The sequence below is a fragment of the Triturus cristatus genome, chromosome 3_2, assembly GCF_964204655.1.
Source record: "Triturus cristatus chromosome 3_2, aTriCri1.1, whole genome shotgun sequence".
Lineage (NCBI taxonomy): Eukaryota > Metazoa > Chordata > Amphibia > Caudata > Salamandridae > Triturus > Triturus cristatus.
In genome coordinates, this window is record NC_140584.1 from 1,156,857,254 (window position 1) to 1,156,883,043 (window position 25,790).

Consider the following 25,790-nt stretch of genomic DNA (forward strand, 5'->3'; position numbering starts at 1 on the left):
GCTTTTATCGGGAGCAATGGAGGAGTTAAGTCTTTTGGTATTTCCGGGGTAGCCTTAGGTAACCCTTCGGCCAGAAGAGGATACATACCATTCATAAGAGTGTTTCTTTGTCTATCTACTTGTTCTGATTTTACTCGGGTACCTTCCTCAATTAATAGATTTTCTCGGGTTTTATTTGAATTCTCTCTACCTTTCTCTTCCTGTCTGAGCGCTTTTTCTGTACGTCTATATGATTCTTTACGCCATAATTCAATGGCATCTTTCTGTGACTGTCTGGCTTTCTTTTTCCATAATTCTTCTTCTACTCTCATGATGCTATCTGCATCCCAGGTCCCCGCTGCGGGCCATCTCTGATTTTCTGGCAAATCCTTGGTGTAGTCCACCCATAAATCAAGAAATAATACGGCATCTAGGCCATGCTTATGATACATAAAGTACCCTGGAGTGTCCCTAGGTGGGATGGGAACAGCTTCTTCGAGTACCCCTTTTCTAGTTTTGATCTGTCTTAATTTCGAAAAGAGCGGCATTTTTAGACCTTATTACTAGGACACACTTTATACAATAAACACAATAATGAACAGTCATTCACACCACAATATATAGAACGTATTAAAACATTTAACACTTAACAGTTTAACGAACGATGATAACTAATAGAAAACTAGTTACTGACATAATACTGACACTAGATAATACTTATTTATATGCAAGACATACTAGATATACTGCTAAACAGTACAGATACACTGCTGAAACAGTGCAGACCGGATTTGTGTACCCAAACCCGTCTTGACCGGCACAGACTATGTGCACGTTAAATGCCTCCCCGGTAATGGTACTCACCGGGTAGCTCGGAACGGAAGGCCTCGGAACGGAACTGAAACTGGACCAGACTGGACTCGACTCGACTGGACTCGGAACTTCGGAACCTGGTGGGCCTCTGTATACCTCGGATCTTGCTCTCTCAGCTAGGCTCTGGTCGGGATACTTCGCACTTCTCACCGCCTCGTCTGGGTGTTGATCGCAGCCTCAGTCGCCCCCGCTTGGCCGGAGGGAGATACAGGAAATCCTGCAGGTACGCGTTTTTGTCCGTTCAGCTGTGGCAGGAGACCGGGCCTGCAACGCACCTCCGGCGCGTGAGATGAGAAAGTGTCCCTGTTCGGGCGCCAATTTATGTGGTAAATATTTCATTACCGGTACTATTTTTTATGCGGTAAAGTCTAGTAAGAATAACTCAGTAAATATAAGAGGCAGAATCCGTGGTATTAGAGGTTCTAAAAGGCTTTATTCCTTTACAAAGGAAATACAATTCGAATTGCAGGCTTCAAATTCCATCACCACGAAAGTTCAGGAAGGAAGGGCAATACATTATTGACAGGTAATGGTATTTATATGGAAAGCATTACATTAAGACAGATGCAAGAGGCTTAACAGCTGATAATACAGATAAAATGTGCATACGTAACTAAAAAAGGCGGACATATAGGCGTAACTTAGTAAACGTCATTATACATGATGTCACAAGTGGGTGGATCCATAAGAGAATCCTGCAATGTCAGCAGAAATATTTGGCAGAGATGCGCGCGCAGCCGCATGACGTGTGATTGACGTGCAACTAGAGGGTGAAGGGGACTTGACATTTAGCTCTACATGTGGAGACAGAAGTCTGGGGGGTCATGTCAACCTAATCCCAAATCATATCTAATATCTTATGTTTAAAGAACTGTATTATCCAAAAGGAAAGGTCTCTCGGACGGAGTCTATTCTATACTGACTGTTAGTGCGTGTACAAGCGTCTAAGTGTCTACATGAGATGCGAGGGGGCAGGAATATTCCATGGTAACAGGGGCTATGAATTACTTGCATGAGGACAGCGAGGCCTGGCCCTTTGCACGGTAGCTGGAGGAATGTTTACCTAAACTACTAGACAGGAATGCATCGGATGAGGAGCGGAGCAGATAATCTTGAAGGTGAAATACAGTTTTTGGCAGGCAACAGGCTGGATCAGGCACCGTTAGCCGCGCAGGGAGTAGGACAAAGTTCATGGATACAGATGCAGGCTCAGACTGGAGCTTTCAGAGGCAGAAGGCAGGAAAAGGCTTGATGACAGAATTCAGGGCCTACTCGCCTGAATCTGTAAAATGTGGAAAGTGAACCACATAAAGTCGGTGGCCTTTCATACTTAGGAATGGAATATCTGACTCATTCATGGCGGATCTGAAAGAGGACATGTTGACGGTGGACGCATATGTATTTGCGTCTTCAAAACTGGAACTGGAGGGAACATACATGTACTTATAGCATGCACATGGAGCCGTTGGGGTCTACGATAGGGGACATAACTGATCACAAAATTCATATTTCCTCAAATTGTGAAATTTTAAAAGCTAACATGGTTTTGGGAAAAACGTGTGTGTGCATTTTGTAACTGAATTGTCAAGAGAGGCACATTTGTGATACACTTGTGCAGCAAACATTCTGGGAAAAAGTAAAGAAAAGGGATTTACATACTTTTTCAACTCAAGTTTAGATTGATTTAGAAAACTGTGGTGGGAGTTAAAATAGAGTAATCTAGCACCTGTTGGAGTGCTATCGACAGCACTCAAGAAGAGCCCTTAGAATGTATATAACTAATCAATAGTGTAGGGTAAAATGAGCAGATAATTTTGAAGATGTGCACCAAATAATTTCAGACCACTAGCACAGCACTTATGCACAAATAGTTTGAGCATGCATTAAAGACAAATTAATGAGGTTGAAGCTGTACTAAAGGAGCCTGCTTTTTACTGTACCGCACATGCATGCGTTTGTTCAAACAAATGATTATTTGAAAGATGCATAAAGGAATTATAAATAACAATTCCACTGAGCAACCACTCTGTTTCAAGAGAAGCATACCTTGTACTTTGCTGCCTTGTGTGGTATATTTACTGGTATATTCTTTTGGAATTCATTAGGAGAACTTGAGCCCCTGTGTTACATAGCAATTTTATATACTGATGGATAATTCTACCAGCAGATTCATCATCTTTTGAATATCCTAGGCGTCAGACTTAATTCTGAAAGTTTTAAATAGCTCTCCACACTGGTGGAGGGCGCTGGCTCCACTTCGGTGCCACACGCAGCATCACTGTGTTGCTATTGCCAGAGTTCTGATGTCAGTATCCTTGTTTCCGAATCATCAACGCAAATCCAGAGTTAGTATCTCAGGAGTTTGTTGACATTGGTGAAGCTTTTTCTCCGAAAATTGTTTATTCAGGTGCAGATTTTCACAATGCCACCACCCAAAAAGATCAGGTTTCAAACTGTGTGGGAACTGTGATGGTCAAATGTCTGCTACTGACCCTCACAAGATCTGTCTTTCATCCTAGGTGTCTAATCACACCGTCAAGACCTGTGACTCCAATCGAAAGAGGCATCCTGTTGGAAGGTGGTTTATTAGTAGGGCTAAGTAGGTACGTACCATTAGTAATAAGGCCACAATCACAATAAAAGTACCATTCAAAGTCTAAATAAATTATTCCCTTGCTCAACTCTTGGTAGCTGGCTGCGAGCATGCAGACTACAGATGTGGAAAGCGTTTAAGAACACCAATATATTTAATAAGCAAAACACAACACCCAATATAAATTCAAAACCATTTAAGAAAATTAGGAGGAAGTTTTTATGATTAAAATGACAAAAATCCAATTCAGGAACCAGAGTTCTGAGTATCACTTTCTCGTGCCTAAAAACAGAAAGCAGGCCAGATACAATGAGCGGTAGGCCCCGGTCAAGTGTTTACCTTCTGACTTAGTCACTTTTTGGAGATTTTTCTCTTGTTGTCGAGCGAAGCTCCTCTTCATGCCGGGTTTCGAGTCTACATTAGCAGCTTGGCGCTGCACGAGACCTCAATGAAACCCTGGAAGTCTTGAGATCCAGAGCTTCCAATAGGACGAACCTAAAATCCAGACCTGATTGCAGTTCGATGTTGGCAGTTTGACTCTTGACAACGGGTCGGTCAACTTATGGAGCTATTTACCAAAAGTTCTCCTATCTTTTCAAAACTTCTGCATCTTCATCCAGAAGGCAATTGTGGGATTCCAAAGTGCCCACAACAGCAATCCAATGGTCTAGAAGCTCTGAGATGGTCCTTCAGATAGTGGGACTAGGTCTATCAGAATGCACCTGGCCAAATCGTTAACAGTGCCCTGAACGCTGACCAGCTGGGTTCTTCTTAGTGCAGATAATGCAGGTGGAGGTCTTTTAACCTGTTGTTTTCAGGGACTTCGCTCCTTCTTTTCTTGAAGCAAGGCAAAGTCCCTGGGAGGGTGCAGTCATTCAGAGTGCAATCATTTGGGGTGCAGGCCAGGGTTCCAGCAGGGCAGTCCTTCTAGTTTCAGGCAGGGATCTGAGTTGTGGTGCAGCTGTCCTAAATGTATCCAGTGTTTCTGGGCGACAAGCAGGGGGCACCCCTGACCAATGGGTACAGGGTGCCACCCTCAGGTCTGACAGATTCCACCAAAGTGAGGCATATTCTTCTCCCAGAAAAAAACTATTTCTTTAAAAGTCCAAAATGACGAAACTCTTACCTGAAGGTTAAAATCTGACTAAACCAACCCACTGGTGTGGCTGAGTTTTCCCAATACTCCCCTTCCAGCCCTTCTGCTAATTCAATTACTGGGGCTCCTGTCTGCCTGGGGGTGCAGGGAGTGGGAGTGAGCCTGTGCCCTGTCCTAGCTGCCATTCCATCTTTGAAGACCGGTTTGATGACCCAGCCCTCTTTCTGCCTTTTATTTTGCATCTTGCAGATCTCCTCCCACCAGATGTTCTTTGTCTCTATGAAGGCCAATTCACACCTCTTCAGAGCAGTTTGGCTCAGCCTCCCAGATCCTGGCTGTAGGAAAGTAGGATCTGCTTAATATGTTTACCCCCACTTTTTGTTGGATGTAATGCTGTTTTTGACTCGTCTGACTGGGATCCTGCTAATCAGGACCCCAGTCTATCTGCCGTCTCTCTAAACTGTAATGCATGTACTTAGGCACAACCCATATTGGATACTGGGGTACCCTTGTCAGTCCCTAGTATATGGTACATATGTACTCAGGGCATAGGTACCCCAGAGGTCTCCCATGGGCTGCAGCATGTATTATGCCACTCATGAGAGACCATTCAAAATGGACCTACAGGCCTGCCATTGCAGCCTGTGTTAAGTTGGTGCATGCATCACTAACTTAAGATACAGGTTTACTACATCTAAGGGTCACTGTACTTAAAGGCTAAAGGTCACCCCTATGGCAGGCCTTTACAATCCTGAGGGCAGGGTGCTTGGTTCTAAGTGAGAGGGTGCCCCTGCATGAGCAGGACACCCCTGCAGCCTAAGGAGTCTACTGACAACTCCCGGGTTGTCAATAAAGAAGCCATATACTATATATATAGAGGGGCATTACACAACAGCATGATGACCATCTCTAAAACGCCTGTAACCAACCCTATCATGTTTGGTGTCAAACATGTTGGAATCATACCCCCACACCCACCAGGAAAGCCCTTCTTGGGGCCCTCGGTGTTCCCGGTACCAGGCTTCTAGCTCTGGACAGCACAAAATGGTTGCTGCCGACCAGAGGCGCATTTCAGCCCTGCTGCTGCTGAGCCAAGCTCGAGCAGGGGAAGGTAGACTAATAGGCATCCTGTCACAGGGAGGTGTGACCACTTCCCAGACAGGATTTAGTGTATTAGGGCTGGGTGGGTGCGCTTGCGGGGCACATTTGGTGTCCCTGTCCATAGTCCAGTTCAAACCAGTCCTGGGAGCCGTTGGCTCCCTCTCTGGCGTGAAACTTGACTAAGGACATGGGAGTAACCTCCCCCCTGTCCAGACCCTCCCCTAGGAGGGTCCCCTGAATCTTTCCAAGCCTCTCCTGTGGGTACTTAAGGGCCTACCTGGTTGTAGGACCTTAGAATCGTCACGGACAAGATTCAGAATTGAAATCACTGCACTTTGACTGTCTCTGCACTTTGGACTTCGTTGGACTTCTCTTGGGCCTAACTTCATCTCCCTCTCAGTCTGCTGCATCGTCTGTGCCTGTGCAACATACAGGATCCATGCAGGACCTGTGGAGCAACAAAGACAACTGAAGATAATCTCCCTTGGAGTGAAGGAGTCACCTCCCTGCATTCGCAGGCACCGCAACACTGCTGACCGGTCTGCTGATCCTAAGCTCCTACGGACTCTGAAGGGTCCAGCAACACAGGAGGTGGGTTCCTATGTCTCTCGAGGCCCAAGCTGCCCTCTCACGAGATTGAGGCCAGTATCCCTTGTGGGGGCTGCAATACCCAAACCCCTGTGCACCACGTATATTTGCAAGTGCATATGCTTGTTGGCAATTTCTTGACGGATGCATTGGGCTCCAAGTAGCCCCAACATCTGGCAACTTTTCCTACAAAGATCTTCTACCACCTCGCACCGTGTGCTCCGTGGCCTGTTGTTTTGTTTAACTGCCCGAGGTCCTCTCGCGACTCGTGTGCCTTTGGCCTGTGGGTCCAATTGAGGGTCAACTTTTCTTTTCTTGGGCTCCCTGGTTGCTCTAGGCTTACCCTGACTCCCCTGGTTGTGGTGAGTCTCCTGGATCTTGCTGGTCTGAACCGTACACTTCCTTGTCCTCCTGCGTGGGTTGCTTTTGCCAAGGCTTGTTGGTGCTCCCGCTGGACAAAGACCCCTCAGCACTCGACATTTTTCGTGGGACAGCTCACACCCAGCTCCTGGTTGTCCTCAACATCGCCTGGTCCCCACAGCTGCAGAGTCAAGGTCACCATCACCTATCCTGAAGCACCCGACATCGGTGGGCATTCCTCTACCGAGCCCCTGGTCACTCTCAAGTGACCCAGACTCTATCCCCTCTGCTTTCAGGTAATCCTCAACAAGAATCTACATTTGGATTCCAACGGACATTCTTCTCCCTTCCAGCAGTGGCACTTTCTTGAAGTCATCTATTGAGTTCAACAGCAATATCCGACGCCACTTCCCACCTATTCACCCGGCTTCCCTACGATAGATAACTTAGGTACTTCGGTATCCATGGGTGGGATGGCTCTCCAACCCTCTGTCTTCCACGGGGTTTCTTCAAGGTCCACTGGGAAGGGTCCTCAATCTTAAAAACTCCAACCGCGACTTGCACATAGGCTTGTGCGGAGCACACGTTCGTGTACCCACACTGCACACGCACTCTGTGGGGTCTCTGTCAACTCACCTTGGGTGTTTCCTTGAGGTCCCAGCAATTTTACGTCCTCTCGACATCGCCGTGACTTGAGTCGTGGTACTTATACCACTTTCTTAGTATATGGTTTGTTGCTTGCCTGGGGCCTACTGTGTATTAGTGCTATTTCCTCTGATTTCTTTGCTATAGTATTGTGGGCTTTGTGCATATCCCTGTGCAGGAGATACTGGAACGTACTAAAGAGTATCATATAATAAATACATATTTTTATATATACCTTTGAGCGGTTCTCTTTCATTTAATCTATGCTATATAATTGCATTCTGGTAAAACAAGATACTTTACACTCCTTCAAGACTAAGCCTAAAGCCTGCTCTCCACAGCTACCACTTGGATAGCTTTCTAAGGTTGTCTGAGACCTCTTAAATCACCATAAGGGTAGTCTGGAATGGTGCAAGGTGGCCACTTACATTAGTCGACAGCATATACCTGGCCAGCCTCTCACATTGGTGTGCAGCGGTTTGGATTGAAGTCTGCATTGTTTTACCAGATAAATCTTTTAATTGATTACCTGAAAAACCACTTGTACTAGGCACATATAATACAAGATTAGAATAGTAAGTTCTACTGAACTTGTGGTTGGGTAAGTTAAGGGTCTAGCACACCCTTTCTCCATCCTAAGAGAGTTTAGCTCCCACTAGGTTAGGTAGGTACAACACCACACCACACTTACTATGTCTACTAAAGGAGATGCCAATGGCTCTCTGCCTTCTAGATACAGTGAACTTTTGTTCCAAGAACTGAAAGCACTGTGTGCCTCTAGGAAGCTGAAGACAGGGAGGAGTGCCAACACTCAAAGCCTGGTAGAGGTGTTACTGTTAGATGACCTAAGGAAGACTCCTAGGTCAGATGAACAGGACAGAGTGGTTGGGCCAGGGTATGAAGATATGTCTATAGAGAAACCCCTCTTTGACCTAGAATCTAACCCTGACCAGGGGGGACCTGATGCTCCCACCTGGACAAGTCAGACCTTCAGGAGGAGAATGAAGAAGGCTTTGAGGAACCCTCTTCATTCCTCCTGGAAGGGTGCAGAGTTTACTAAGGAGATCTAGATCTCCCTCTGAAGAGTCTAATCACTCAGGACAGTCTGTAGGGACCTCTTTACCTAGCAAGAGGGACCACTCTTTTTGAGAGGGAGTAACAACATCTTGGACTTGGGAACGCTAGACTTAGGCTCAGGAAAGAGCAGTTGGCCCTTGACAAAGAGTCCCTAGAAGTCCAGAGAGCTAGAACGAATTTGGGACTAGATTCCCATGATGGCAGCAACAGTGTCCCTAGAGTTAAGGAACATTCCTTTGATCATAGGAACCTGAGCAAGATTGGCCCACCCTACCATGTTGGGGATGACATCTATAAATGGATAACTGTTTTAGAGAAGGCCTGTAAAGTTCAGAGGGTCCCTCTAGAGCAGTGGGCAGCTATCTTGTGGCTCTGCTTTGCTGAAAAAGGTAGAGATAAGCTCCTCACTGTTAGAGAAGAGGATGCTGACATTGACTCAGTTTTGAAGAGTGTTCTCATTGATGGGTTTGGCTTAACCACTTAACAGTATAGGATTAAGTTCAGAGACACCCAGAAGACACAGAATCGAGATTGGGTAGTCTTTGTGGAAAGTGCATGATTTTGATGGATTGTACAATTTGATTATGAGGGAGCAGATCTTTAATAATTGCCAGAATCAGCTTTTGCATCAGTACCTGGTGGACTCAGATCTGACTTCTCCCCAAGAATTGGGAAAGAAGGCAGATAAATGGGTCAGAACCAGGATGAAGCAGAAAAATCAGAACCATGGTGGTGACCAAAAGAAGCAAGATTCTTCTAAAACTCAAGCTAAGGGTGGGGACAAGGGTAAAGACAAAGATTCTGCATAATGGCCCCAAATACCTGCATCTGGAGGGGAGTCACAATCCAACAATGGTAAAGGCTAAAAGAAACCTTGGTGCTATCTCTATAAACAGAAGACACATTGGACAAGAGATGCTGGATGTCCAAAAGCCAAGGAAAATCCTCCTACCACCAGTGCCCCTAAGGCCACAGTGCTCCTTGGCACAAGTACAAGTGGTGGTACAGGGAACAAGGGATTAGTAGGGTTAACCTTGGGCTCTGAGATGGGTTCTGGTCTAGTCAGAACTCCAACTCAGGCTGTGCTTGTCTGTGATGGTGGCATGGATCTTGCCACCTAACTTGTCAGTCTCAGTAATCTGGGCAAGTACAGGCAACAGCCTTTGTTAACTGGTAAGGTGGCCATGGCATACAGGGACACAGGTGCAAGTGTCACTATGGTGACAGAATCTTGCGTCCCCTGACCAAATCATACTTGGGGAAATGCAAACAATGTCAGGACTGACCATTCCTTGGCAGTTGTTAATTTCTGCTAGGGAGGGGTAACTGGGCCTAAAACGGTTGTGGTAAGTTCAGACCAACCAATACAGTGTTTGTTGGGCAATGATTTGGAGACTTCAGCCTGGGCTGGAGGGGGGAAGGCTGTGTCTTTCCCCCTGACTCAAAGTGTGGATCAGTCTCCTGAGGGAAATGATCTCAGTCCTTGTGAAGGAACTGTCCCAGATGAGCTTGAACCTGATCAGGTTGAGTTCTTGGAGAAAGGGGGGGCCTTCCACAGCAGACTTGAGCTTGGGGCAGCAAACATGCCCCTCTCTTGAACCCCTCAGACAGCAAGCTACTACTGAGGCTGCTGGGAGTATTAGTGGATCCCACAGGATCTATTGGGATGAGGGACTCTTTTACTCAGAGGGTAGAGACCCCAAGCCTGGTGCTACCAGGAGGTTGGTCATACCTTTGAAGTTTAGGGGCTTCCTACTCACCTTGGCACATGACATCCCCTTAGCAGAACACCTAGGCCAAAGTAAGACTTGGGACAGGCCTGCCCCTCACTTTCACTAGCCTCACATGTCTAAGGAAACCAAGGAGTTTTGTCGCTTCTGCAGCACCTGCCAAGCCAGTGGTAAGTCAGTTGTTACCACTAAGGCCCCCCTCATACCACTACCAGTGGTGGGGGCTCCCTCTTTAAGGGTTGGGATTGACATACTTGGTCCCATGAACCCTCCAACAGCATCTGGGCACAGTTATATTCTAGTGGTGGTGGACCATGCCACAAGATACCCAGAAGCAATTCCCCTTAGAACCACCACAGCCCCTGTGGTGGCCAGGTCCCTCCTGGGAATATTTTCCTGAGTGGGTTTTCCTAAGGAGGTTTTAACTGTCAGAGGTACAAACTTCATGTCAAGTTACATAACTGCAATGTGGAAGGAGTGTGGAGTGAACTACAAGTTCACCACACCCTATCACCCACAATGCAATGGGTTAGTTGAAATGTTCAACAATATCCTCAAGGGCATGATCATGGGCCTCCCAGAAAAGCTTAGGTGAAAATGGGATGTTCTGTTGCCCTGCCTTCTCTTTGCCTACAGAGAGGTCCCTCAGAAGGGGGTTGGCTACAGCCCTTTTGAACTTCTGTTTGGGCATCTTTTTAGGGGTCCCTCGTGTTTGGTGAAGGAGGGATGAGAGTTACCTCTCAAGCCTCCCAAACAAGACATAGTGGACTATGTACTTGGTCTCCGCTCCAGGATGGCTGAGTACATGAAGGCCAGCAAAAACCTTGAGGCAAGTCAAGAATTACAAAAAGCTTGGTATGACCAAAAGGCTGTCCTAACTGTTAACTAGCCAGGGCAGGTGTGGGTGCTGGAGCCTGTGGGTGGCCCCAGCAGCTCTCCAAGACAAATGGAGTGGACCCCATACCATAATCGAGCAAAAAGGTGAGGTCACCTACTTGGTGGACCTTGGCACTCCTACGAGCCCCCATAGGGTGCTCCATGTGAACAGGCTCAAACCTTTTGTGGTTAGGGCTGACATGGGCTTGCTCTTGGCAACTGATGAGGGACAGGAAGAAAAACCTCACACCCAGGGTGGTAAGAGAGAGATGAGGTTATGTGTGGACTACAGGGGGCTCAATGCAGTCACTAGGACTAATGCTCATCCAATTCCCAGGGCAGATGAGCTCATTGACACTTTGGCCTCAGCCAAGTTCTTGTGCGCATTTGACCTGACTGCTGGCTATTGGCAAATAAGACTAGCTGAGGATGCCAAACCAAAAACAGCATTTCCAACCCCTAGTGGGCATTATTAATTTGTGGTGATGCCCTTTGGTTTGAAGAATGCACCTGCCACATTCCAAAGCTGGTGAATTAAGTCCTCACAGGTCTGGAAGCCTATATTGCAGCATATCTTGAGGATATAGATGTCTTTAGCTCCACCTGGGAGAATCACCTGGTCCACCTGAAGAATGTTTTGGAGGCTCTGCAGAAAGCAGGCCTCACTATCAAGGCGACTAAGTACCGGATACGGCAGAGCAAGGTTGTGTACCTGGGCCACCTAGAGGGTGGAGGCCAGGTTCAACCATACAGAGCAAAATCCAGACCATAACGGACTGGGTTGCTTCCTAGGGTGGCTCCTCCATTAGGGCGGAGGAGCGTCACCCCACTGCTTTCAAGCTGTCGAGAAGCAGAAACATAAAATGGTATTTTAAATACCATTGTATGTTTCTTCTTCTCGCGTTGCGATAAAGCAGAATGGTATGTCTGGTTGGGGGAGGGCGGATGGGCGGTCCTGCTCGAGGGCAGGGGGAGTGGCTTGCCCACGTTGTGGGCCCTAACTGTTTGGTCGGCGCTGTCCACACCAATCACAACGCTGCCATTGCAGCGTTGTGATTGGCTTAGGGGAGGGGAGGGAGGATGCCTGCTTCCTGTTACTGCTGAACACGGGACCCGGACAGAAGCGGAGCCGGCGCGGGACCCGGTAAGGTACATTTTTTTCAATTGTAAAATAAAAGTCCAGGATTGGAGCATTGCGTCCTTAGTGGCACAGAGTTATCTCTTAACCTTAAGTGGCTGCTGAGGTTACTGACTGCCACCAATGCATTGGTATGCTTGTTGATGGAGAGATGTATTTGGTGACTTTAAGAAGGGGCTCAGGATTCAAAGGTCACTTATTTGTTTAATGTTCTTTATTTCTCATGATGTAATTTGGGTTAGAAGCCACACAGTCATTTTCTCAACATATGTCTAGATCTCATGTCTTGTGATGTGTTGTGATTCCCTGTGACATCATTACCGGTTCAGAGGTCATGCAACATTTCCTGATGAAACCGTATACTTACGTGTGGTTTTGAAACTTGAAAAATCCTACATTTCTTGTCACAGAATGTTGTTAAGAATATTATATCTGTTGGCCTGTGTTCCAAAAATCGTAGTTGCCTTTTGTACATTGACTCAGAGCTGAGGGAAGAAGTATGTGGCTTTCAAGACATGTGACACTATCATTGTTGTGACTCATTTATCTTAAACAGCTAACAACCATTTACAAAGCCAGTCACACTGAGAGGTTTTAGGTGTATGTCAGATGTTATGTTATATTTATGGATGCAATTACATCTCAGAGAGAAACCAAAATACAGATTGGATGGCACACTATGGGAATCAGAAATGTATTTGACATATTCCCTTTGGGAGAGCGCTCTGTTTTTTTCATCAATTCCCACTTAAAGACCTGTCTGCACATATTTGTACAAGACTGATTGCAACCAGCAGCTGTGGGTGCTCCCGAAGCCTGGTTAGAGCATTTTCTTCCAAAGTTGATGCCGCATGCAGTGCAAGACACTGGGCAAGCAGACTCTTTAAAGGGCTGAAGTTGTCACGCTATCCAATTTGCACATTACAGTAACTGTTTAACATATAATTGCAGTAAGATATGGAGCACTTTTTAATGTGTTTAATATTTTGAGACTATATGCTTAATAAGCCTTGCTTCATCACGAAATTAATTTGTTGTCAAATGCACCATTTGCCCATCTTTTTTCAATTTTTTATCAGGAGTAGGACCCACCTTGGACCCCACGTTTGTCCATCAAGTTTGCTGATGCCGTTTGCTCATAAAAGTCATACTCATTTTTACACCTTACCACTTTCAAATGTCGCCAGCCGCCACTGTTCAGAGCAGATCTTAAGCTTCCCAGTCTTGTTGGTCTTATCTCTCCTAAATCTAGTTGCTTACTGCTTTCTGTTGGTTACTCACGCACGCTGGCACATGAGGGCCTTCCAGTAGTGTCTCTGCAGGCACCGGTTCCAACATGGTGGTGATCTTTAGAGTTCCATTTGGATCTCAAGGGACACAGCTGCGGATGAGAGGTGATGGAGTGTGGAAGACAATCCGATTCAAGGGAAGCCACTCACACCTTCGCAGGCAGTGACAGCAGTCACCACAGATCTTTCCTCTCTCATGTGGGGAACTCACCTGGAGAATCTGGAGATCAGACATCAGAGGAGAACTTCCCATAGCGGTCAGTATGTCCAGATCTTGATGGGCAACACCACCGTGATATGACACATAAACAAGCAGGGGGGTGTAGTGTCACATCTTCTCTCTTGGGAAGGTCTGCGGCTCTGGCCATGGGAGCAGGATCATCACATTTTGTTTGTAGCCAATCACATTGTCGGTGTACAGAATGTTCGAGTGGACAGTCTTGGTGGGTGTCATCATGCCGACCATGAGTGGCGTCTTCACCCAGGGGTAGTCCAACATGTCTTCAGCTTATGGGGCACTCCTCTGATGAAAGCCTTTGCCGCTCTGAACTGTGCTCACTGCGCAAAATTCTGATCCCTCCATTATCTATTGCAGGGAACACAGGGGAAATCATTTCACTTGAAGTGAACCTTTAGCTTCACTACGCATTACCTCCCACAACCTTGATTCTTCAAGCCCTGAGGAAGATCCACCTCTGCCGGACCCAGGCTATTGTGATAGCTCTTGACTGGCTACAAAGGGTTTGGTATGTGGACCTGATGCACTTCTCCCTTTGTCCCCCACCCTGTCTCCTGATCCCTCACAGGGTAGACCTCCTCTCGCTGTTGCAGAGCCTTCACCTTCATGCCTAGATGCCTTCTCCTGAAGTGGTGCATGTTATCTTATGTGCCTGCGGATATTCCACCAAAACGGTATACTCTAGGAGATGGAGTAGGGTTGTTTAGAGGTGCACAGCAGGCCCCCTGCATACCCACTTATCGGACATCATACGTTTTGCTCTGTCACTAGCATAACAGGGGTGTTCAGTAGGCGCAGTCAAGAGCTACTTGTTGGCCTTTCTCTTAGACTCCCTGAACAACCATTCCTCTTCAAAAATCCTATAGTTATGTGGTTTTTGAAGGGTTTTACCAACAGGTTTTTTCCAATACCATTCATAATGCCACAATGGGACCTGAATCTCATGCTTACATTTTTAATGTGCCCCATGTTAGAGTGTTTGCACAGTTTCCACTTGTGACTGCTTACTTTCAAAACACAGTTTCGTATTGCCATCACATCAACAAGATGTGTGAGCATGAATGAGTTTCAGGCATTAAGTGTTAAGCCTCAATCCATTACTTTATTTCCTGACGAGCTGTTTCTCAGAACCAGGGCTGCGTTCCTGCCTAAGGTGGTTATGTCCTTTCACCTAGTCCAATCCTAGTGGCTAAACGAAACTTGAGGGACCCCCTGCAATGTACATGGAGGGCGCCCCCCAAACTCAGGATCCAGTCAGGATCTCTCAGGCCAAAGCCAGGGGGGCCCCCAGGAGCAGCCCCACACCGCAGGGGCTGCGTGGGCTAATGTTACACCACTGGCCAATCTATCAACCCTAATGGAGGAGCCACCCTAGGGAGCAACCCAGCCCATTATGGTCTGGATTTTGCTCTGTATGGTAGAACCTGGCCTCCACCCTCAAGGTGGCCCAGGTACGCCAACCCTATTTCCTCCCTCACATCCTACAAAAGACAAGGATAGGCTTCACAGACTAGACCCAAGAGAGAGGTGAGCTTCTACATTAACAGAATCCAAGGAGTACATACGTTATGACCAACTGTTTATCTGGTATGTGGGCAAGAATAAGGGTAAGGAAGTCTAGAAGAGACCTTTATCACAATGGACCATTTTATTTGCTACGCCTTTGCTCATAAGGAACCACTGGACAGCACTAGGGCTCACTCCACCAGAATGACATCTTTCACCTCAGCCTGTGCAAGGGAAGTCTTGGTTGCCGAAATCTGCAAGGTGGCAACCTGGGCCGTTCTCCACACTTTTGCAAAGCATTACTTGGTCTTGGAAGTGCAAAAGGATTTCTTGGTATAGCCACCATGAGCCCAGTTCCAGGTTGGCTACGGCTTGTGGAATTTTTTTAAAAAGGTTTAAGAATCTGCATGTAGAAGTATCAATCAGAAGAAAGTTATGTACCTTCGCTAACTATCTTTCTTGTGGAAACTCTGTCTACCTGTACGTTCCTCAACGACTCATTCTCCTAAGATACTTAAAATATGGATGGGAAACTGAAAACAGTGTGCCAGTGGGGGTGCTTTATAGGTCCAGTGACATCACATTGGACCGCTTTCGGTGCCGAAGTGAAACAGGTATCCCCTGCCGGCGTGGAGAGTCTTGGAAGAATTCCTGGTTCAGTCTGACACATGGGATATGCAAAAGGTGAGTAATCTGCAGGTAGATAGAGTATCCACCAGAAAACGTTAGCGAAGATAGGTAACTTTTTCTTTTAGATAGTTTGCTTCCATCCCAGACAGAGCTACATCTCTGGCCTTTGATCATTTAGTTAATTATCTCTCTATAAAACACCTCTTAAGCGCTTATTGCCTCACAACGGGTAAGGTACACTACATAAACGTCAATGCATTACATTACATCCAGTGAATGTTCATAAACTCTGTTCAACATTTCGAGCAAAGCAAGGTACCTCTGTGAAAACGTAGTTACCTGCAAATCTCCGCGCGTCTTTCCATTCTGGAAAAAATGGGGAAAATTGTGATAATTAGCCTAAAGTAATCATAAATGAAGTGCTCACAGTTATTTAATCATATTTCTCGAAGTGCTTTACTTTTTCATGTTGTCTATCCTTGAAAAGGCAAAACAATGTTAACAAGCATTTGCAATGCAATAGGTCTCGCATTTACGCGAGTTTGAGCTATTGACATTGCAAATGACAATGCCTTTTATTTTTGTTTTTAAAACATAAATAAAAGGCATTGTCATTTGCAACGTCAATAGCTCAAACTCGCATAAATGCGAGACCTATTGCATTGCAAATGCTTGTTGCAACGTGAAACCAGATTGGTCGCACACTGCTACACCTACCAGGCGTGTTTCCCCAATGAAAATGGTCCCTGAAGGTCAGCGTCGGCGGATACACCTATGCTCGAGTGTGAATGCAAGTATGCGTGGCGTGTGCCATCCCTGGACACGTGTTTCGAGGTAGTTGCCTCTCGTCAGCAGGGAGTAGGAAAATGTGTGGGGTTGCTGTGTAAGCTACTAAAATCGTATCAGGTCTAGTACCTCTCGTAGCGCGCAGGTGCGTAACCATGAGTCCGTCGACTCCACAGTTGTTGCAACGTGTGCTGTTCATTTTTACAGGTATTTACGTTTCCCTGTACATTACAAAAATAATAATGACATCCTTTGACACTGCCTTTATCCCATGGGTCAAGACTGTCATTTATTTCACTTTGCTTTTCTTTCTTTCACTGCAAAACAAACCCCAAGTTAAAAAGTAAGCAGCAATTTGTTAGAAGACATAGTTGACCTCTGTCTTTGAACAGAAGCGAACAAGACAAGAAAAATATAGAATTTCAAGGCATCTTCATTTAGTTGATGTTGTTGCACCAAGGATATTGTGCTGCATAACTAAATTCTTATAAGGTCCCAAAAGCGATACCTATTGGCTATGCCAATGCTTGTTTAAAGGGGGCCTCAAAACGGGTCTCTATCGGGCTCTGGTTTGTGCCCTGGCACAGGCAGTCTGTGCAGACAGCAGTCACATCGATGTGTGCTGCTCACACAGCTCACTTGTCACCAGTGGAGAAGTTACGGCATGACGTCATGCCTGGTGAGTGTTGTAGGAGGAAGGGAAATCCTATAAAGAGAGTCATTTTCTCTCTGGATTTCCCTTTTCTTTTTGAAACTCAGGAGCAGCAACATCGCCTTGGTGTGACCAGGGCTTTCAGTGGAAGCTTTTTCAATATTATATACAAGCCATAGTTGCTGCTTATTTATCTTATGCAACTAACAACCATTGACAAAGCCAATCAATCTGGGCTTTGCAAGTTGGTGCATTGTTTTTTTCTTTTAAACAATTGTTGCAAACTTATGCCACTAAAATAAAACAAAACCTACCACTGCCTAAACATGGTGGCGCTATACTTGCAAAAAATGTTGATGATGAAAAACAAATGAACCATTGCATGTCATTTTAATAGAACATTGTATATGCTTGCTTCCTATGAGAGGTGTACTTAAAACAGGCATAGAAACCTTTGTTAGTTTGAATGCATATCACAGGGAATTACGATTTTATTGGCACAAAAAGGTACCATTAGTTTTCATTTACTATAACCTGAAAACATAGTTCAAACACACAAGCATGACAAAAAAACCATTTAAAATGGAAAGAAGTAAAGCATTTGACCACAAGCAATGGCACTCAAGTCCATTTACTTTTAGGTGAATATGAAAAATGCAGACACTCGAATGTAACAGAGTCAATAGTTGAAGGGGACTGACTGTCCACGCTGTACGTCGTGTTGGGCAGAATAAACATTTTTACATTACAGGATTACAAAGGAAAGGCAAACTATAAAGTTCTGGACGAGTTACTCACAGGAGGACCAATAAAGCTTGAGACACAACAGAGCTGATAATGTTGTTTTGTATTTCGGATAATCACAAACTCCCGTTAAAATGCATTTTGCACAGTGAGTTGACCAAGAGGAACACAGTGACAACACACAATAACGACACCAAAAGGGAATTTACTGGCTGATTTTTTTCCCTTGCATTGAAAAAAACAACTATTAAATTGTGGTGAACGTATCTCAATTTGAGTTCTAAATTATAGAGTAATGATCTCAGCGTATGTATGTCAAAGTATTCATCAGCTAGGAAGATATAGATGCTCGTCAAATCGTGGACCACAGGCTGAATAATATCCAATGTAAGGTGTCTACCTTACCCAGGCACCCATCACCGTCCACGCTGTGTTCAGTAACCCCTGGGACAGGACGACCTGCCAAGTGCATTATGAGGAAAGAAAAAGGGTGGGTGGCACTAAAGAGTAGAGTTGGCAGATGCCTCTGTGTTAACGAAACTGCCCTTTCATAGAAGTGTGGTATATTCTTCACGTATGGTGTGGTGTATTCTGTGAGCTGTAGTTTTACTTCAGCTCATTTTTGAGAGACTCTGGGTTTCCCTATTCCCATTGGCTATGAGCTCTTCAGTCCAGATTTGCTCTCAGTGTTCTGTGACTTTCAGACTTTTATTCATAACCGGATCAGAATGCAACGTAAAAAAACCCTGGACGGGATAATCTACCCCCACATAGAATCGGGAAATTTAAGAGCTTAGAAAACGCTGTGACCCAGTGGCACTGAATCAATAACTCCTGTGAAGGATTACTTTTGGTACATCATCAATAAGTGTGTGCGTGCTCTCTACTTATAAAATGTCAGGCCTGGACGGCAAGGACGATGGGCGATAGAGCCTAAATGAAAACTGGGATATACGACCAACACGATTGACCACTCATTTTGTTCAGTGTCCAGTAAAACGGCAGTTGTAAAACGGTCTAAACACAAGAGGGACCTCTTCCATCTTTAAAGGAGTACACGTTTTGTTTTAAGGGATCTAAAACAGCACACTGCGCTTATAGGGATCACAACTCTGGTCTCTTTCCTTTACTCAAGATGTCCCGCTTTTCAACTTTTTAATAAGACAAAAATTCTGTAAAATGTAAACTGCCGCAGTCAGAGCAATATATTATGACTTTATTGCAAGGTCCGAAAAAAACACAGGTATTGTTGAGTCTCGCGTGACATGACATTGCCTTGACCGGTCACGTGACCTCTTCCTGATCTCCAAGGGCCTCATCTGAGACGTCCGCTTCCGGGTTTAGAGGAAGCGGGGATCGCAATAACCAGAGGGGGAAAACGGCCGTTTTAAAAAGATAAATGTCCAGTTCCCCGCCTTCCAGTGAGGATTACTAATAAAGTTACATAAGCCACGCAGTTACATAATTCGGTAAACCCGGCGCCCTGATTTAAAGTAACATCTCCCTCGGCGTTACCCCCCCCCGCTCAGACCGAACAATTTTAAACTTACGTGAGTTTTCGCCCCTTTGTTGCTTCATTTCTGGGTGGGCTGTTTCCACAGTAGGCCGTATTTCTTATTGTTTTATTCAGAGATGTGGGCAGAAGGCACAACAGAGCCGCGGGAGAGGGCATGAGGCTGTGGCACACATCTGTGAAGTGGCTGCTACTGCGTGTTTTCTCCCCTCGGCTCACAGAGGAGGAGCTCGGGCCACTGTCTCTTCTCGATTTCGAGCAGCAAAGGGTCTGCTGCTGCCTGGGTGAAGGTGCTAGGTGCTCTGTGCACTTCCTGTACAGCTACGGCCTGCCCAGGCTAAGTATACCGGCCTGTTCACCCGCCTCCATGACTGTGCAAGCAGCACGGGATGGCACCCGCAGGCAACGCGGAGCGAAAGTGACGCGGCCGCGAAATTGAAAGTGATCGCGATTACGATCGCGTGCGTGCTACGGAGGAAAGACACATGGCGCTGCGCGCGTGCACGTTCACGTGCACTGTACCTTTAGGCCACGGCAGCACTTTGAAAAGCCTGTATACAAAATGTCTCGGCCAGATCAGCGCAAGCGCTGGATCAGGCGAGACCTAAAAATGTTTTGGGACATAAAATAACATTTTTGAAAATCGTAATAAAAACAGAACAGAAATAGGAGGAAAAGACAGAGATCAAAATTAGATACAAGATTTCATAAATTCTGTTTTGTGAGTATAGCATTAAAACCCTTTAGCTACTGAGGCTTTTCCAGCCTCAGCACTGAGCCCTTTTGTGATGTTTGACGCACATCAACAAAAAGCTTGGTATGCTAAGTTCACCACCTTCCCAGCTTTCAGGGGTGAGCAGGGTTGTAAAAAAAATAAAATCCCACAGTTTTTGCATTCTTCTAAGTGGTACTCTATTTTTGTTTGTTTTTTGTTGGTTTTTATCAATTTTCAGTTGGTGGTGGAAACAGATGTGAAATATCAATCGTAAACCCGAAAGCTACATCTTTCTGCCCCCACCCCTTCTGTTTTTTAAATTATATTTCAAGGGGTTGTCTTGTCGCCCTCAGGGCTGTTTCGCGGTAACCCTCAAATCTCTCCCACAGGGCAAAAATATTGTTTAGGTAGGCTGACGAGCGGGAGGGGGGCACTCCCTCCACAGTTGCCTTTCCTGGTGCCTAGTGGGCCGAATCCTGCTTTGAAATCATTACCCTGGTGCGATCCCCAACCAGGGATTCACTTGGGAGAATGGTGCTGATTGGTTTCACTTTTGCCAGAGTGATGTTATTTGGGAAGCGAGGAAAACTAGTTTTCAAAAAAGACTATCCTTGTGATGCAAGTATGATATTATGGTGGAGTAGGGCCCTGAAATTTAGAAAACACAAGGGAAGACTGAAAACACACAACAATCCATCAGTGTGAAGAGTGCAGCATTAAAGAACATTTCTTTCAACCATAGGTGAAAGTATTGCTATGACAGCAAGTATCAGCAAAAAACACTAAAGAGGGGTATAACTCCTTAGGGCAATGGACACACTATCCTCACAATTCTGTTTCTAGCACATAAGTTTGAAATCGAGACAAGTCACAAATTGAAACCAACAAAAAAATCTGAAGACCAGGAAATTACAAAATTCTCAATGGTTAATTTGTTAAATGAAATGCATTTTCAGACTATACTTTGCAAGAACAGGGCGCACAGGCCTCATTAAAAACAACTACACCTGCTTATCCATCATCATTTGCCTACATCAACGTTTCTAAGACTGTGCAGAAGATCACGGTATGAAAACAAAGGCGTAACTGGTTGTGATATTTGTACAAGCTTATGGCAAATTGAAGAAATCATAGAAAAAGACAACAATTGATGAAACTGGAATTGTTAAAAAGAAACTATCTGAAGAGTGAGCACATATTGTGACAAGTACAAGGAATCCACTCTAGATGTGTGCTTTCTATTTACAATGACATGGGATGTTCAAGCCTCAACCCATAATAGTTTTTTAGGTCTCGCCTAACCCAGCGCATGCGCTGGTCTGGCGAGACTTTTTGTGAGGGCTCAAAAAAATGCTACCATGGCCAGCCTAGAGCTACAGTGCATGTGCGCGGGCGCACGCTTAGGAGCAGAGGCTGGCAAACCTTGTCATGCTCATTAAGCGCCCGCGATCACTTTCACTTTCGCACGCGATCACTTTCGCGGCGCCCCTTTGATGTTCTCGTTCAAAGAACATCAAAGAACATGTGTTAATGCTTTGCTGCACTCGTTTGACTTATAATGTGCTTTCTCTTTCCACAAACTTGATGTTTGTGTTCCTTTATTTTGAGATGCTTTTAGTATTACTGTTTTGTGACTTAAAGAACATTAAGGAAATGTTACTGTGAAACTGGACAACGTTCACAGTGTTTATTTCTGATTGCAGCGGCTGCTTCATGTCCGTTGCGCCATTCAGGGAGTCCTTTCGTTGGTGCTTTCATGAGGACATGATGAGGAAGCTGGACACTTTTAGCACATTCTCTTTACAAGCACAGCATGTTGGTGACTGGTTAGTCGATTAGACCTATGTAGCGCTTTAGATCTCAAAGCGCTACGGTGGGTGCAGCAGTTACAACTCATGAAATATGGGGTGCAACTCACAAGGAGGGGGCAGGTATGAGTGCATATTGGCTGCAATCGAACTCTTAAGATGATGGGCTGTGTGTATCCATTATCAGCACTCAGTCTTCGCTAAGTGATCTTGTTTGTTTTGTTGTTGTGTTAATGCTTTGCTGCGCCCGTTTGACTTACAACGTGCTTTCTCTTTCCACAAACTCGATGTTTGTGTTCCTTTATTTTGAGATGCTTTTAGTATTACTGTCACACACACAACCACACACACAGCCACAACCACACACACAACTACAACCACACGCACAACCACACACACAACCACACAATCACACATACACACACACAAACACAACCCCACACACACAACCACACATACAACCACACACACAACCACACAAAATACACACAAACACACACACACAACCACACACACACACAACCACGCACACACAACCACACACACGTACAACCACACACACCACCACACATACAACCACACACACAACCACACACACAACCACACAACCACACACACAACCACACACACAACCACGCACACAACCACACACACACACACACACAACCACACACCCAACCACACACACAACCACACACAACCACACATACCACCACACACACAACCACACACACACAACCACACACACAACCACCCACCCACATCCACAACCACACCCACACCCACAACCACACACACACACAACCACACAAACAACCAACAACCATACACACACACAACCACAAACACACACACAACCACACACACTCAACTACACACACACAACCACACACACACACACAACACACAACCACACATACAACCACACCAAGCATTGGCATAGCCAATAGGTCTCACCTTTGGGGCCTTATAAGCGTTTAGCCACGCAACAGTTGATGTGGTTGCACCAAGGATATTGTACTGCATAACTAAATACATAGAAGGTCCCAAAAGCGAGACCTATTGGCTATGCCAATGCTTGTTTTGCTAGACTTGAGTTCTCATTTCTAGCCCTATGGGTGGCCCTCGAGGTAATCAAAGGCCCTCACCTTCATTTCCCTGACAGAGGGCAACGCAAGGGATTTCCTACTGCATGTTGGGGCCAGCGCTTGTGTTCGCTGCCATGGCCGAATTGTCCTGCTTGTCACCCGTGAGTGTATCCAGGCGATGATGTAGGTGCTAGACAGGGCCAATCAGCATTGTTTTTGCGAGCTAACATGGGTTGGGCGACCATCCCTGTGACTCATCAGTCCAATGTCAGTCGTGCCACAGGCATTAGTTTCTACTGGAGGAAATTCAGTGGCTCTCCCACCTCTGCACGTGAGCAGGGAACGCACAGCACCCACCAAACTCGGGATGCATCCCTCATCCGAAATTATAATCTCACAAACTGAGGAGTAGATTTACAAACCTTTTGCGCAGAGTTAGCGTCACAAAAGTGAAGTAAACCAGCACAAAATGTTTTTTTTCCTAATATACTGCAAAACTTGTTTTGCGCTGGAAAGTACCCTGAAAGTAACGCAAAGCAGAGCGAGCACTGCTTTGCGTAATTTAGCGCCAAGGGGGTGTTACATGGGTGGAACATGGGCGTTCACATCCTTCATTTTGATGCAAAACCCTACCTATAAACAATTGTAGACAGGTTTTAGCGCCAAAAGTTAATGCCACTTCAAAGGAGGCGTTATCAGGAGAAATGTTTTGATTTCTACTTTCTTTTCCGACTTAGCATGTGTGCTGCTCTGTGCAGCACACATACAATGTGAGAAAAGTGTTGAAACTTGTCTAGGCAAAGTATTTTGTACAGGAAGGGTACCGTTCCTGTACAAAACCTATGATAGACTCAGGCACGCTCCCTACCACTATGGTACCAAGGTGTGTGCCTGGCGCACAGCACTGAAATCAGTGCCGGCACTAGGGAGAGAGGAGGAAAGAGCCATATCTCTGTGAATATGACACTCTCCTTCTCCCTCCTTGTCACGCAATGGAACGTAGCGCAGGCTCTTTGGGGGCTGCGCTGTGTTGCGTGCCTTTTTTGAAAATCTGGCCCAGTGACTTGAGGAAATATGAATTTTATGATCAGTTATGTCCCCTATCTTAGACCCCAACGGCTCCATGTACATGCTACAAGTACATGTATGTTCCCTCCAGTTCCAGTTATGAAGACGCAAATACATGTGCGTCCACCGTCAACATGTCCTCTTTCAGATCTGCCATGAATGAGTCGGATATTCCATTCCTAAGTATGAAAGGCCACCGACTTTATGTGGTTCACTTTCCACGTTTTACAGTTCAGGCGAGTAGGCCCTGAATTCTGCCATCAAGCCTTTTCCTGCCTTCTGCCTCTGAAAGCTCCAGTCCGAGCCCGCATCTGTATCCATGAACTTTGTCCTACTCCCTGCGCGGCTAACGGTGCCTGATCCGGCCTGTTGCCTGCCAAAAACTGTATTTCACCTTCAAGATTATCTGCTCCGCTCCTCATCCGATGCATTCCTGTCTAGTAGTTTAGGTAAACATTCTTCCAGCTACCGAGCAAAGGGCCAGGCCTCACTGTCCTCATGCAAGTAATTCATAGCCCCTGTTACCATGGAAGATTCCTGCCCCCTCGCATCTCATGTAGACACTTAGACGCTTGTACACGCACTAACAGTCAGTATAGAATAGATTCCGTCCGAGAGACCTTTCCTTTTGGATAATACAGTTCTTTAAACATAAGATATTAGATATGATTTGGGATTAGGTTGACATGACCCCTCAGACTTCTGTCTCCACATGTAGAGCTAAATGTCAAGTCCCCTTCACCCTCTAGTTGCACGTCAATCACACGTCATGCGGCTGCGCACGCATCTCTGCCAAGTATTTCTGCTGACATTGCAGGATTCTCTAATGGATCCACCCACTTGTGACATCATGTTTAATGACGTTTTTAGTTTACGCCTATGTTTACGCCTTCTTTCATTACGTATGTGTATTATTATCTGTATTATCAGCTGTTACGCCTCCTGCATCTGTCTTAAAGTAATGCTTTTCATATAAATATCTTTACTTGTCAATAATGTATTGCCTTCCCTTCCTGAACCCTCGTGGTGATGGAATTTGATGCCTATGGTTCGAACCATAATTCCTTTGTAGAGGAATAAAGCCTTTCAGAACCTCTAATACCACGGATTCTGCCTCTTATTTTTACTGAGTTATTCTTACTAGACTTTACCGCATAAAAAATAGTACAGGTAATTAAATATTTACCACATAAATTGGCGCCCGAACAGGGACACTTTCTCATCTCACGCGCCGGAGGTGCGTTGCAGGCCCGGTCTCCTGCCACAGCTGGACGGACAACTACGCGTACCCGCAGGATTTCCTGTATCTCCCTCCGGCCAAGCGGGGGCGACTGAGGCTGCGATCAACACCCAGACGAGGCGGTGAGAAGTGCGAAGTATCCCGACCAGAGCCTAGCTGAGAGAGCAAGATCCGAGGTATACAGAGGCCCACCAGGTTCCGAAGTTCCGAGTCGAGTCGAATCCAGTCCGGTCCAGTTCAGTTCAGTTCCGAGGCCTTCCGTTCCGTGCTACCCGGTGAGTACCGTTGCCGGGGAGGCATTTAGACGTGCACATAGGTTGTGCCGGTCAAGACGGGTTTGGGTACACAAATCCGGTCTGCACTGTTTCAGCAGTGTATCTGTACTGTTTAGCAGTATATCTAGTATGTCTTGCATATAATTCAGTATTATCTAGTATTAGTATTATGTCAGTAACTA

General features: G+C 45.7%; 1 protein-coding gene across 2 annotated transcripts in view; it reads right to left on the reverse strand.

Annotated features, from left to right (window-relative positions):
- LOC146859316 (E3 ubiquitin-protein ligase TRIM39-like) overlaps positions 1-25,790 on the reverse strand; it is a 149,555-nt gene that overhangs the window by 19,220 nt on the left and 104,545 nt on the right. Inside the window, exon 6 of one of the 2 annotated variants that reach the window (XM_085649984.1) lies at positions 16,059-16,085. The exons of the other annotated variant lie outside the window; for it this stretch is intronic. Within the exon in view, the coding sequence (XP_085506110.1) occupies positions 16,059-16,085 (27 nt within the window). The remainder of the gene's footprint in view (positions 1-16,058; positions 16,086-25,790) is intronic. 2 annotated transcript variants of the gene reach the window in all.